The following is a 13,965-nucleotide window of genomic DNA, read 5'->3' as shown; positions in this document are numbered from 1 at the left end:
GATATTTCGAACGCTTATAGCTACAATTAAGATTTATCTTACAAAAATAATAATTAATAATTAAGACATTTCAAAGTTTTGGCCTTATGCCTTGGGATGACCCTGCTAGCTAGCCACAACTCCATATGTGTTTGAGAATTGACTCAGTTGAGTATAGTTAGTTGGTACGCGAGGATACGAATTAGACTATAAGACATTCAGTTTGATCAACAAAATAATATAATATTATGACCAAAACAATCAAAATGATATTGGTATGAAAATATGATGGGGTACTGTAGTTCACTTTGTGAAATCACGATTGAACCATTAGAACGAGAACCTATAAATATGTTGCAATTGTATCACGATTTATGGTCTAGTGTTTTTTTTTTTTATAGTCACGGTTCCTAAAGACTTTATAGGCTCAAGAGATTAATCCGCCGACACATGTGAAATGATCCCGTATTCTTTTGGATGCGTGGTGGTACACAAACAAATTAAAGTGAGCGTCGAAGGGGCAGTAGCTAGCCCTAACAAGAGAAGAATGAATAGAAATGTTCAGATAATAAAGCAATTAGCACCATGTGAAACAAGAGAGTCAGATAACATGCAAGAAGAGTACAAATGGAAATGTTCGTAGGTGGAAGTCAAGGTTTACCGGCGAGCTACGTAGCTCGTTCCAAAGACGCGACGGGTTTGGTAAGGAAATCAAATATTGGATATAGCTTCACCAGTTTCCACCTCAGATTAGTATGAATGGAATACTAACAACGACCACTTCAGCGGTATTTCCTTTCTCAATTAAAAGGTCCAACAAACTCGAGCACGATGAGTAGAGAATCATCTCCATGATGAGTTTGGTCGATTCTTTCGGGTGGAATAATAAACTTGAACCAGTGGCGAATCTTGAAATAAAGGGGCTAAAATTTTCAGAAAGGCCAATATATATCAAAATATGTAATTAAATATTGATTTATACACAATTATACTGTAAATAGAAGACAATTATATCATAATAATTATACCAAAATTATATCAACTACACCTCATTTATAACAATAATATTATAATGTACAGGGGAAAAGATTTCTTCCGCAGAGACCACAACCCCCTCTTGTCTCTTCAAGCATCCGCCACTGACTTGAACCATCATCAAACTGACCAAAGTCAATTTCGACGTGAAGTAAAAATTATATTGATAACACTGCGCTCGATTCATATTTTCTGCATGCATGGCGCGATCATTATCTCATTAATTACGTAGTCATCAACTCAGATCGATCATGATCCATACGTATACAGTTGCGTATAGGAAATCAAACATGCAACAACTCGGAAACCATTCTGTGTATGTATAGATCAATGGTATGTGCGGAGATTAAGTATCATACTATCATAGTATCGATACCCTAAGCTCTTTTGATATATATATATATATATATATATATATATATATATATATTTATTTATATACAATGGATCTCATCAATCAAATAAACAAAGACAGTACGCCAACTAATATATATATGCTCACCACTCGCACGTGTTTTTGCATGACAGACATTTCTCTCTTAGGTAGCACGGACACGGATATGAGTGTCCGTATTAGACACGATTCGATACGTAGATATGATATATAAAAATTTTTTTAGACACAGACATGTGGTGTACAAGTTAATTAAATATTATTTTAATATATTTATTTATTAAAAATTATTTTATAAATTTGAAAATATTTATAATTTTAGATTTATATATATATATATATGTCAAAGTGCATTAAAATGACGAAAACATAACTTGTTAGAATGACTAAGGACTTGATAAGTACATTGAATAACCAATGTTCGAATCTCACCACAAACATTCTTATTTTTATCACGAGTTTTTCTCATTATATATATTAAAATGTGCATAAATATAACAAAAACTGAATATGTTTGAATGGTTGAGGAGTTGTTGAATGTCTTGGATGACCAATGTTCGATTCTCATCATAAGCACTTTCATTTTTATTATTAGTTGGTGCGTGTTCGCGTGTCCGATTCGAATACTCACGTGTCCGGACCGTGTCTAAAATTAATTCGTGTGTCCGAGCGTGTCTTTGTCGGACACGCAATACGGTGCCCATAGCATGTGTTCGTGCTTCATAGTCTCTCACACATATATATGATATATTACTATAAAAGAAAACATATGAACATGACATGCAGTGATAGAGCATAGAGGAAAAGTGAGTGTTTCTTTACTGAATTGACCATATTGATCGTTCATTTATCAAATTTCCAAAACCAACATTAAAAAAGATACTCCATCAGTAGGAGCAGTATTTGAAATGACCATAAACTTTAATCAATTATGAAGCATCATAATTAGGGAAGAGGATTATATACACCATGGAGTGCGAGCACTAGCCATTTTTTTAAAACTATAAATCAATATCAGCTATTAATATGTGAGCTCGATTATATATGTTAATTTGATTTTAAACAGTCAACTATCAACATAACAATCAACCACTCAAGTATATATTAAATGGAAATAAAGATATAACAATTATATAACCCAATCAAGTATAATTACGTAGTCCGAGAGCAAATTAAGATTTTGTCTATTAACTTCTTATTTGATGTTCTTTAATAAATTACTAATCAATTGGTAATTTATAATTTATATATTTTTTGAAATTAGTGTATGTTGCTTACATGAAATAAAAAAATAAAAAAATATGTGCATGTTAATTGTTATATTCAATTTTGCAAGTTTCAATATAATGATATATATATATATATATATATATATATATTTAAGTCGCATAAAGAACTCAAATGTTATATCAAGTCGTAATCTAACTCTTAACCTCTCACTTATGAAATAGAGATTATGTCACTGCATAAAATAATTGACATTGTGGCTAATTAGATTATTATTTATTTGGCTGACCCAAGAAAAGTAATTGTAATTATGATAAAATTTACTAAATTTACTCACAACATGTATGTGCTTTGATCTTGTTTTTGTTTTTGATAAAATCTAATAAGAAAGTGCTAGGTATAGTACAAACTGTCTATATATTTGATCGAGTGAGTCTTTACCTTTAATTATATTCTCAACTATTTAATCACCAGTTAGTTGGTTTTCTTAGTACGTATTATTATAAAACACGATATGTTATAAGTAGAATTTGTGAAGTCGACTCATGCAAAATTCGTTGTAGCATTTTAAATTATTTATTTGGTAAGGAGAAAAAAAGAATAGACGTTGTACTTAGGTAGGGTGACCGAAATGAAATTTAAAAAAAGAACAAAATTAGTTAATAGCACTACCCAAAAAATACTAGAGTTATCGACTTATAGTGGGTTCAAAAGTGCATCTCTAATTGTGATAATGTAGGTATACATTTTGATACACAAAAATTATGCAATTTTAATGACATATATAAACATTAAAAATTAGTTTTTTTTAAGGAAACATTAAACAGTAGTAAGTTATAATATGAATAGATTAAAAAATTTATACCAACCATATTTTAATATTCAAATTGAAATTTAAAAGAAATGTCGTAATTATTACATGGTTTACACCTAGCTCGTAGCTTAAAGATTACAAGACTGGAAATTGAGTTTGATTCTTTAGTGCATATCAATCTTCTTCAACATTAAAATATTGACTTGCATCATCTTGGGACCTTGATAATGAACTGCATAAACTTGATGTGTGTTTTTGATTTTATTAATGTGAAGCATGTCCAAAAAGAGAGGAATATGATAGATGATATCTTTGTTAAGTATAGTACCTCCTACGCTGGTTTCTGATACTATGCTGGATGACATTGTTGGTCTTTCTAGAACTAAGGAGTTTATGGCTTATAACTCTGGCTAGTTTATTCGTTGATTTTTTTTTACTTTGACTAATGGCTCATTTTGTACAAAAAAAAAGAAGAAGAAGTAAAAGTTAATCTAAAAACCTAGAATATTAAATTCAAGTTGCATTGGTGGATGTAAAAAATTAAAAAAACCAACGGCCACATTGAAGTTTGACTAACGTCCGTTTATTAAACCATCGGCCAAATCACCTATATCTGCAGGTGCCCACATTCCATGGTGCGCATAATAGACTCTCCAGAATTAGTTTGACTAATTGAATTACAAGTGAAATAAGATGGGATGCAATAGATTCACAGAATCACAGTATATGTTAAAGTTATGTTCATTTCTTCAGGCATTTCAACGCCTCACAGCTAAGTGGTTAGGTCTGTCATCATAGCATTAAAGGTCAAACTATTACCATTGAAGAGAAAATGACATTTAAAAACCAAATGTCGTAGGGTTGATTTGAGCAAACAAGTATAGATATGAGAACAGTGACAACATGATCATATTATAGTGCGCAGCCAAGGAAACTGATGTTATTATTATTATTAATTAGTGGCTACAATAGAACATCTGTCAAGTACTGCTTATAGAAGTCCATTCATCGTCAAAAAATGTGGATCTCACTTATTCTCACAGAAGAAGGAAAATGATCGATTTGGTTTGCAGCATATTTATCTCTTTTAGTCCGATCACGACCACCATATTTTGCTTTAGCAAAGGAAAAGGAGGAAGTCAAACTCTAAACAATTTATCGACGTACGTATTATTCATTTTCAACTTGAAATATTATACATTCATTATTGCATAGAGATGCCTCACCACTGAACGAAATGATAATATCTATGATCACTAAAGATGCACAATTTGTGTTTGTCACAAAAAAAAAAAATCAAAGTTGATTTGGTCTAATATGTTTGTTTCTCTTTGCCAAAGTTTGAAGTCAATTTTTGCTTCCTAGAAGCATCAAGGAAAATAATAAGGAGCATACATTGCTCTATGCAAGGCATGCAAGTACATAATGTAATCTTAGCTATCATATATAGGTTTGGACGGTTGGATCAACGTGCACATATATAACAGTTACGGTTTAAACTATCTAAATTGAGTCTGGTACATGCCGTGCACCAAAGAAAGAATGTACCATGAGATAATGACATTCCAAAATGAATTTATGTATCTCCCTCCCATGAAGTCTGGAGGCGCGGGTTAGGACTTACGAGTACGCAAGGATATGATAATATCTGCCTTGTCCTCTAATAAGACGATGATGTATATGAACAGACGCAGTTTCCTGGTACATATTTATTAATCATGTCATTGCATTCTTGCAGCACTTGGTGTCATTCCCTTTATTAAATTGTTTCAGCAGAAAAATAGAATCGCCTTTCTTTATTTTAGTTGAATAAGATCGTACACGTGGTTTCGTCCCCTGTTCTTCTCTTTGACAATGGAACTCGACTATGCTGTTTTCACCTCCTTTGTAGATTTGTATTAAAAAAGAGAGAGAGAAAAAAAAAGGCCCACTCTTTGCTCTTAATTCTGCTATAAAAGGGGGAGGCATTGTCCAAGTCTTTGCAAAACAAGCAGCTTTGCCCTGTTTTGGTTTCTGGGTTGTTGCGTATTATTGCTGTTTGAGTTTGTGTGGTGATTGCAGAAGAGATTAGTGGGTGTGGGAGAACCAAAGGTTTGGGCTTTCATGGGGAGTATAGTGAAGGAGATGGAGGGCAAGACTGGTTTTGGTGAGGACGTGTACGGTGAGGATTGTGCCACTGTGGATCAGGTTCTCACCCCATGGACTTCTTCTGTTGCTAGGTGAGATTGGTTTATCTCAACTCTCATGAAATTGTGGGATTGTGGAAATGCCAAGTTTTGATATCTGTGTTTGTATTCCCTTTTCGCTGTTGTTGTCCTTTATGCAAAGTTAAATGCTAAGTTGTCTCCTTTTGATTGTTGGGAACCATTTGTTTGTATTACGTTTTTAAAGAAAGATTGCGTCTTGAGGGTCATTACAGTTTGCAGGTTTGGATTGGATCAGATGGTAGAATTTTTTTATTTGAAATATTAAGGGAGTTTCTGATTTCCATGCTGAAATTTAGATCCTTACTTGAGGTCTCTCGGTAGATCATTTTCTTTCATATTCTTCTTGCACCTCAGATTTATAAGGATCACATAGAATATAGCCTTCCTTGGCATTACAGGAATTACTTCCGAAACAAACAAACAGAAAAAGTATCACTGTATCAGTACTCAGAATTTGTTGATAGGCACCTCGTAAAACCATTTTCTATCCTCCACAATGTTTCTAGTTACCGAATCAATTTTCAGGCACTTGCATATGTAGATTTATTGTTTTTGATGCAATACCTGCAATCTACATGTGTTACAGTGGACATACTTTGTTGCGGGATCCACGCTACAACAAAGGACTTGCCTTCACTGAGACGGAGAGGGATGCTCATTACATACGTGGCCTTCTGCCACCAGTTGTCCTTAGCCAAGAGCTTCAGGTTACAAAATGGCATTGCTCGAAGTTCATCTCAATTATATTGTTTAACAGATTTATCTACTCACTGGTATCCGTCTGCTTTTTGGTGTTTATCTTTTGCTAAACATTCTTGTAATTCTTTTTGGTGATCAGGAAAAGAAGGTGATGCACAATCTTCGACAGTATGAGGTTCCATTACAAAGATATATGGCCATGATGGATCTTCAGGTAAAATTTATTGTTTTCCTTTATTGGTTCAGGATATTATTGTAGATTGCAGATGTATTAGGATGGTACCCCATAAAAATTGATACCGCTGAGCTTTCAATGATACAAATTACTTAGTTAGGATTGTTGTCATTCATTTTCACTTACTTTAATACTTCTGTTTCATTGTACAGGAAAGAAATGAACGGCTGTTTTATAAGCTTTTGATTGATAATGTTGAGGAACTGCTCCCTGTTGTGTACACCCCTACGGTTGGAGAGGCTTGCCAAAAATATGGCAGTATTTTCAGACGTCCTCAGGGTCTTTATGTCAGTTTAAAGGACAAGTATGGCCAGTTAGCAGAATACTTTTACCTCCAAATTCTTATGAATTAGTTGTGAATCTGTCGAGCATATATTGACTTTTGAAATTTTCTAGGGGAAAGATCCTCGAAATATTGAAGAACTGGCCAGAAAGGAGAATTCAAGTTATTGTTGTGACTGATGGTGAGCGTATTTTGGGGCTTGGAGATCTTGGCTGTCAGGTATTTATACTATGTTAAAAATGTTTCTCTGAAATCATGTATATAGATCAGTCGGAAATTCTGTCTTTGTCTCTATTGAATTCTTTGATATAAATAGTCCAAATGTTTCAGGGCATGGGAATTCCAGTTGGAAAGCTATCTTTGTATACAGCATTGGGAGGAGTTCCTCCTGCAGCAGTAAGCATTTTCACCAGTACCGCATCCTTTTGTTTTTAGACATGTGTTTATAGTACTAATACAATCTGTATGTATTATGTATTGTTTATAGTGCTTGCCTATAACCATTGATGTTGGCACAAACAATGAGAAGTTGCTGAATGATGAGTTTTACATTGGGCTTAAGCACAAGAGAGCCACTGGACAGGTTTAATATTTTTGTATCTCTATCTTCTATATGTTTCTATGTAATTTCTTTAAAACTAAGCTGGACTATTGTGTTTATGATTTAGGAATATGCAGAACTTCTTGAGGAATTCATGACTGCCGTCAAGATGAACTATGGGGAGAAAGTTTTAGTACAGGTAAAATTGTTCTCATCTAACTTCTGAGTATTCTCAATCTGTATTCTTGAGCATTGATTAATCAGGTTTTCTCTCTGGCTTCACAGTTTGAAGATTTTGCAAACCACAATGCATTTGAACTGCTGTCTAAATACAGTTCAAGCCACCTTGTGTTTAATGATGACATACAGGTAACATGTTCAGCTTCTTTGGATTCTTGTTAGCAATCTTGCGTTAGGAGAACTATTTCAAACTGTGGTTTCTTTCATTTTGTATTCAGGGAACAGCATCGGTGGTGTTGGCAGGGCTTATAGCATCCTTAAAATTAATTGGGGGAGCTTTAGCTGATCATACTTTCTTATTTTTGGGTGCTGGAGAGGTAACCTCAAATGCTCAGAGCTAAAGAGTCTCTGTGTTATTAAATGAATTGTTTTCTGGTGTAGTTTCTCACCTTTGTTTCTTGTCTACTGAAGGCTGGAACTGGTATAGCAGAGCTTATTGCTCTAGAGATATCAAAAAAGGTACTCCCTTCCCCTCTTGCCCAAAACAAAGCCACTACCTTTTAGCTAAGGATTAGCTACTAATGATGTGGTAAACCTTGGCAGACCGAAGCTCCAATTGAAGAAACCCGTAAGAAGATTTGGCTTGTGGATTCGAAGGTACTTAAGATACGCTTAGAGTTCATCTGTAAAAATTGTGCGTTTACTTGATATATTTTAAAAAAGTAGCTTTCTCTTCAAAATTCTAGTTTGGGTTATAACTGGGTTTCATATATGTTGCAGGGATTGATTGTTCAATCTCGCGTCGAATCACTTCAACATTTTAAGAAGCCTTGGGCTCATGAGCATGAACCCATCAGGGAACTTGCTAATGCTGTGAAGGTGTGAAAATGATTTGAGCATTTTGTTTCATGAGATAATATATTTCGGAAAATTCCCACTTGTGATCTTACATTGTGCTCATAATTCCTCAGGCAATCAAACCAACAGTGTTGATAGGAACATCTGGTGTAGGAAAGCAATTTACACAGGAAGTTGTCGAGGCCATGGCATCTTTCAATGAGGTGTTCACTCTATCTGTCTCACTTTTTCCTCTATTTAAATGTGTTTGTCAACTTAAGTAGTGACATTAGTCTGGTGTTTGACATGTAGAAACCTCTTATCCTCGCTCTTTCTAACCCAACATCACAATCTGAGTGTACTGCTGAAGAAGCTTACACATGGACCAAGGTTATACATTCTATGATCTATCTCTTTTATTTTGGGGATAAAATAAGTAGTGGATCTCGTTTTGATAATTCTATCTCTTTTCGTGCTCAGGGTCAAGCAATCTTTGCTAGTGGAAGCCCATTTGACCCAGTTGAGTATGAGGGCAAACTCCTAGTGCCTGGCCAGGTTTGTATATCCAGCTCGAGCAATATTCTGATACGAGTCACTCTCTTCATTTGTAATTTACTTCAATAATAGGATCTTACTTTCCTCACTATCTCATTCAGGCAAACAACGCTTACATATTTCCTGGCTTCGGTTTGGGATTGCTCATCTCTGGTGCCATTCGTGTACACGATGATATGCTTTTGGCAGCCTGTAAGTACTGAAGGATGATTTATACAGTGACATTGATTATTTATGAATACTGGTGAAAAGGCTAGGCTCATTACATGACTTCTTCCATTCTATTTCATGCAACAGCTGAAGCTTTGGCTACCCAAGTTAGCAAAGAAAACTATGAAAAAGGATTGATTTACCCACCATTTACCAACATCAGAAAGATATCAGCAAACATTGCTGCTAAAGTTGCTGCTACAGTTTATGACCTTGGTAAGCTACCTTGTCTGACATTTTTCTAGTCATTTTAAGCACTTTACGAATAGTTTTTTTTATAAAAAATAAACACTTAGACTAATAGGTTTACTAACGTCGCCTTACTGATTGTATTATAGGTCTGGCCTCTAATCTGCCTCGACCAAAAGATCTCGTCAAGTATGCAGAGAGCAAAATGTACAGCCCACTCTACAGAAGCTACCGTTGAAATTCCAGTGTCTCATGTAGTCTGCAGTGTCTGATAATCATTATTTCCCTAAAATAACTGCTTTCAGTTTCATGGGGTTACTTCATATCTTCGATTCTTTTGCGTTGCTTCCACCACTACAAACCTGTAATTTTTTCTGTTTTTCATTACAATTTTGGGCAGCCATATTGTAAATTTTCAATTGGATTTCTTCACTATCAATATATCAAAGCAGTATCACAAACATATCGTGGCTCAGTGCCATCACTGCCATGTTATAGTTAGTGTCATTGTGAAAAAGTGTATACTATTTAGGGAGCTCGCGAAACAAGTCCCTATTGCAAAAGCATTCTCATATATAAAAACCATTTCACTTGGAATAGCATATGGGCTGATGTTCTACAGCTACACGTTTACAAAAGCCATGAAGCCAGAAGGATATCCGAACTACCTACCGCGACTACCTTTACTATGTATAAATTATGGGCAAGTAAAACGTTCTGATTTCAAACAAGATTAACTAGTGCGGTGTCAATAGATACAAGCAGCTAAATACAAATATAGCGCAGTACATAAAGAGAAAAAGGAAAATGTCCAGGTACGAGATATTAGTGCAAGTCATCAGAAACTTGGGAACTCCGAATCCCCCAAAACAATCTAGGCTTCAAACTCTTTTTCGTAGCTGTAAATAGCCAACCCATTTGAGTTTCACAGGTGGCACAGTTTGTTATTGTCCAGGCATACCTGCATGAATGGGCAAATTAGCATCTTAGCCAAATTTTAGACAACAATAAAATTCAGTAGATCACTCCAATCAATCAGTTCATAGAAACCAGCAGCATAAGAATAATAAAGATTTTTTTGTTTTGTACTTTATAAAAGCATCAAAAGAGAAAAAGAAAACCCAATAGTCTCTGGCCTCTAAGATAACATCATTTGAAACAATAATAACATTGTAAGGGAATTAGAAGAATGCTAGTACAAGGTCATACCCAGGAAACCAGCTGTATTCTTTCACTGCTGAACCTATGAGTGCCAAGCCACTTGTTTTGTAGAGAGTCATTATCTCATGTACATAACCACTGGGGTTCACATAAGCACCAAGTGGACCTTCACTTGACATCACCAGCATATCACTCCGCCTTGCGAAAACAGTCTGCATTGATACCATACATAATACACAACATAAGTAAATAGACCATATACAGCCAAATGGTATGTATTTTTCACACACAGGGTTCCAAAGCAGAAGCAACCTGACAAGTTTTACAGCAGATAAGATTAACAGTCTGAAGCAACTCAATTTCCCGACGCAGCCTATATGAAATACCATCAATCTCCAAAAGCTCCTGCCTTGTAGATTCAGAGACAGGAAGTTTACTAGCAATGTAAAACGACAAGAGATCAGGCTTCTTCACAAGACCATCCATTAATGGTATCCCAACTATCTGTTTCCACAAATCTGCAATACATACATGCAGAATCAAGTACAATTCATGAAAAATAACATGTTGAAAGGTGTGAACCTAGTAGCCTAAAACAACAAAAAGAAAAGTCACAATATGTAAAGCTAAATCCTTTAACTCTCTTCACTTAATTCATACATTATACAGCAGGATGTTGCAAAATGCTCAAGAGTAACCTGGGACTAGATCTTTTTTTCTCTTCTTATATACCGCCATGTATATCTAATACAGTCGATTGAAACACTATAGTTGGTATTATGATGATAAATAATGATTCTGCAAGTGTCATTGTGATTATAAAGTCAGTTCATAAGTATGCTCACATATAACTTAGATTAAACATTCCTGCATCACAAAGTGGACGTTATAAAAGGTCCTGATCATTTATCACTTTAGTTATCATTAGTAATAATCTACTAATATTTAAGGAATCTTTAGGAGCATGGAATCAGGTGAGATCCGAAGCAAAGTCAAGCTACCTGCTGCTCCTTGAGCAAGACAATAGGAGTCGTACATGCGATATACCCAATAGGGCCAGAATGCTCTAGGAACTCTACGTATCTGTTTAAAGTCTGTGTTTCTCCAACAACTACTTGGATCTTTCTGTTTGGATGATTGTATCTCCGATAAAGAACTGGTCCCAACCAAACTCTTGGAGCATGAGTGCAAGGAATCTGTGGAGTCTTTTGATTGGGATTGTTGAGATTGCAATTCTGACTTCTCACTATCAGTGCTTGTTGATTCATCCATTACATCAGACCCATAATAGGATTCAATTGCCGATCGGTGAATTTCTCTTTCTGTCAAAGAAAGTGCACTCTCAAAGCTTTCATCTGAATTTGGCTCCGAATCATTGTCCATATCCATGGATCCATTTGAATTCCTGTGAGAAGCGTGTGAAAGCATTGCACATGGGAAACTATGGGCTTTTCGATTACTAAAAGGTGCCAAATCTCCAAATGCAGCCCGTGGAGCCCTCTGTGGTACATCTTCTTTTATAATTTGGATTTCCCCATATGGCTGACAGATGAAAAGTTACAATAATTAGTCATTATATAGATGACTACAAATAGATTCGAGAACTGGAAATCTCTAAAGCACAAAATTATTCTAACCGCTCCCTCCACATCAATCCAACGGCGTTTGAGATGAAATCGCTGTTGACCACGGGTTACCACATTCAGTGAGCCATCCTCTAATCGCCTGAATTGGCGAATCTGTCAAAAAGAATAAACAAACGAGATGACATAGATTTAAATAGATGAGCACTGACAGGTAGAAAAAACTAAATATACCTCCGCAGTTGTCCCAATATTTGCAAATTTTATGCTTCTATTGTCAGGATCTCTGTAAACACGAATCTGCAAAAAAGCTCAGGAGAGAAGAATTACAGTGAGACACTAGAGAAGGCAATTCAATTGTGGGCAGAACACTTCGGCAGCTTCAAAAGCAATTCACATACCACACCAATGGTATAAGGAGCATCAACTTGATTTAGTGCTCCCTCAATAGCAGCTACAAAATTTGGTCGAATAACTCTTAATGGAAGTGTAGCGTCTGGAAACAGAACAACTCCTGCAATACACCACGTAGAAAAATCCAAGTTTCCTTTCAACATAAAATAACAAAAGAACGAACTAAATCATCGCGACAATATAAGTAAGAGGAAGAAAGCGTTCCCAAAACAACATCGGCGCCCAACTTAACTTTAAACCATCCACCTTCTCGGACATTTGGACTAAAATGGTTTATGGTCGCAATTAGGTAATGCTAATACAGAGTACAGAAGGCGAAAAAACCAGTGTTCCGAAATGTGGTAATAGTGACATCTCTTGGGAGCAAGAGCATTTAATCACACTACTACTTTAATTCTAAACAAGAATCAAAACTGCATATATACCAGTCTTTACTCCCCTAATACTGATCAGTCAGATAATTTTTTTTCATCACAGTACTCATAAATGTCGAACCGAACTATTGAATGTAACAGTACAAAGAGTACTAACCTTCAAGGTAGAATATTGGGAGGTTCAATACAGCTCCCCCGTCCAAAAACGCCATCCTATGATGAGTGTCTTCAACCTCTGTTACCAAATAACGCATCACAAACCAATTAAGCATCCAAACTTTGAAGCAGTAACAACTCAAAAACGAATAGAGAAAGATTCATACCGCCAAGATATGTATGCAGAGAAGCCAAACAGGTATTGAAGGTATACTCATCAGCTACGCCGCGACCACTTCCAGGTTAAAATTTCCACAACAGAGTCAGTAAATCAGAATCACAGTAAATCTCAATTCGAATTGGATTCATGAACCCTAGGTCACAAACTAGGCATATATGAAATCACACGGTGATGAGTTAGAGGCTAAAAACAAACAAAAAAGAGGTGGGAGGAGGATGATGATTACGTGGCGGCAGCAGCGGCGTCGTCGGAGGAGTCATTGTAGTCGTCGTCGACCTCCTCGACCTCGAGTTCCTCGAGATCGAGCGCTCGAATCTGCTCGATCTGGAGGCGCTCTCTGGCCAGAAGGCGGTCGTGGTCGGCCATCGTTGAGATGTTTATACCTCGCTGTGAGTTTCCGAGTGGTTTTGAAGTGGGAGAAATGAGGGATTTTGGTTACCGGCGACGGTGGAAAACGCTCCGGCGGTGGTTGTGGTAAATTGCTCCCGCTCTAATCAGTCGTTGTCTCCCTCCTTCACTGACCTGGTAGCAGTGACTCACACACATACCACTATAACTTTTTTTGTCCCGAAAATGGTGTTCTTACTTTTCTAACTTTCGTCAGAAAATGGTTTCTTACGTTTCTTGATAAATATTTTTTTTCTACATAAAGTTCGCTACAAAATTTCTTCTTAAAATGTTTTTTTTAATCATTGCTGCGAACTTTCTTCA

General features: G+C 35.9%; 2 protein-coding genes across 2 annotated transcripts; one reads left to right on the top strand and one right to left on the bottom strand.

Moving 5' to 3' along the window:
* Window positions 1-5,514: 5,514 nt before the first annotated feature.
* LOC126784928 (NADP-dependent malic enzyme) lies at window positions 5,515-9,881 on the top strand. The gene is made up of 19 exons (XM_050510477.1): window positions 5,515-5,668; window positions 6,243-6,363; window positions 6,495-6,569; window positions 6,743-6,894; window positions 6,987-7,092; window positions 7,204-7,269; window positions 7,361-7,456; window positions 7,542-7,613; window positions 7,700-7,783; window positions 7,873-7,971; window positions 8,066-8,113; window positions 8,198-8,251; window positions 8,375-8,473; window positions 8,566-8,655; window positions 8,744-8,821; window positions 8,912-8,986; window positions 9,088-9,178; window positions 9,284-9,412; window positions 9,535-9,881. The coding sequence occupies exons 1-19, from the start codon at window positions 5,553-5,555 to the stop codon at window positions 9,621-9,623; spliced, it is 1,740 nt and encodes a 579-aa protein (XP_050366434.1). The 5' UTR covers window positions 5,515-5,552; the 3' UTR covers window positions 9,624-9,881.
* A 181-nt stretch (window positions 9,882-10,062) lies between these two features.
* On the bottom strand, window positions 10,063-13,798 carry LOC126784927 (uncharacterized). The gene is made up of 10 exons (XM_050510476.1): window positions 13,481-13,798; window positions 13,241-13,308; window positions 13,075-13,152; window positions 12,531-12,643; window positions 12,364-12,429; window positions 12,184-12,285; window positions 11,548-12,088; window positions 10,859-11,064; window positions 10,595-10,758; window positions 10,063-10,346 (listed from the first exon to the last, which is right to left on the bottom strand). Exons 1-10 carry the CDS (start codon window positions 13,618-13,620, stop codon window positions 10,211-10,213), a joined length of 1,614 nt encoding a protein of 537 aa, XP_050366433.1. The 5' UTR covers window positions 13,621-13,798; the 3' UTR covers window positions 10,063-10,210.
* Between the last annotated feature and the right edge of the window lie 167 nt (window positions 13,799-13,965).

Source organism: Argentina anserina, chromosome 2, assembly GCF_933775445.1.
Source record: "Argentina anserina chromosome 2, drPotAnse1.1, whole genome shotgun sequence".
NCBI lineage: Eukaryota > Viridiplantae > Streptophyta > Magnoliopsida > Rosales > Rosaceae > Argentina > Argentina anserina.
The sequence above is the reverse complement of the archived record's forward strand: the minus strand, read 5'-3'. Positions and strand labels throughout refer to the sequence as shown.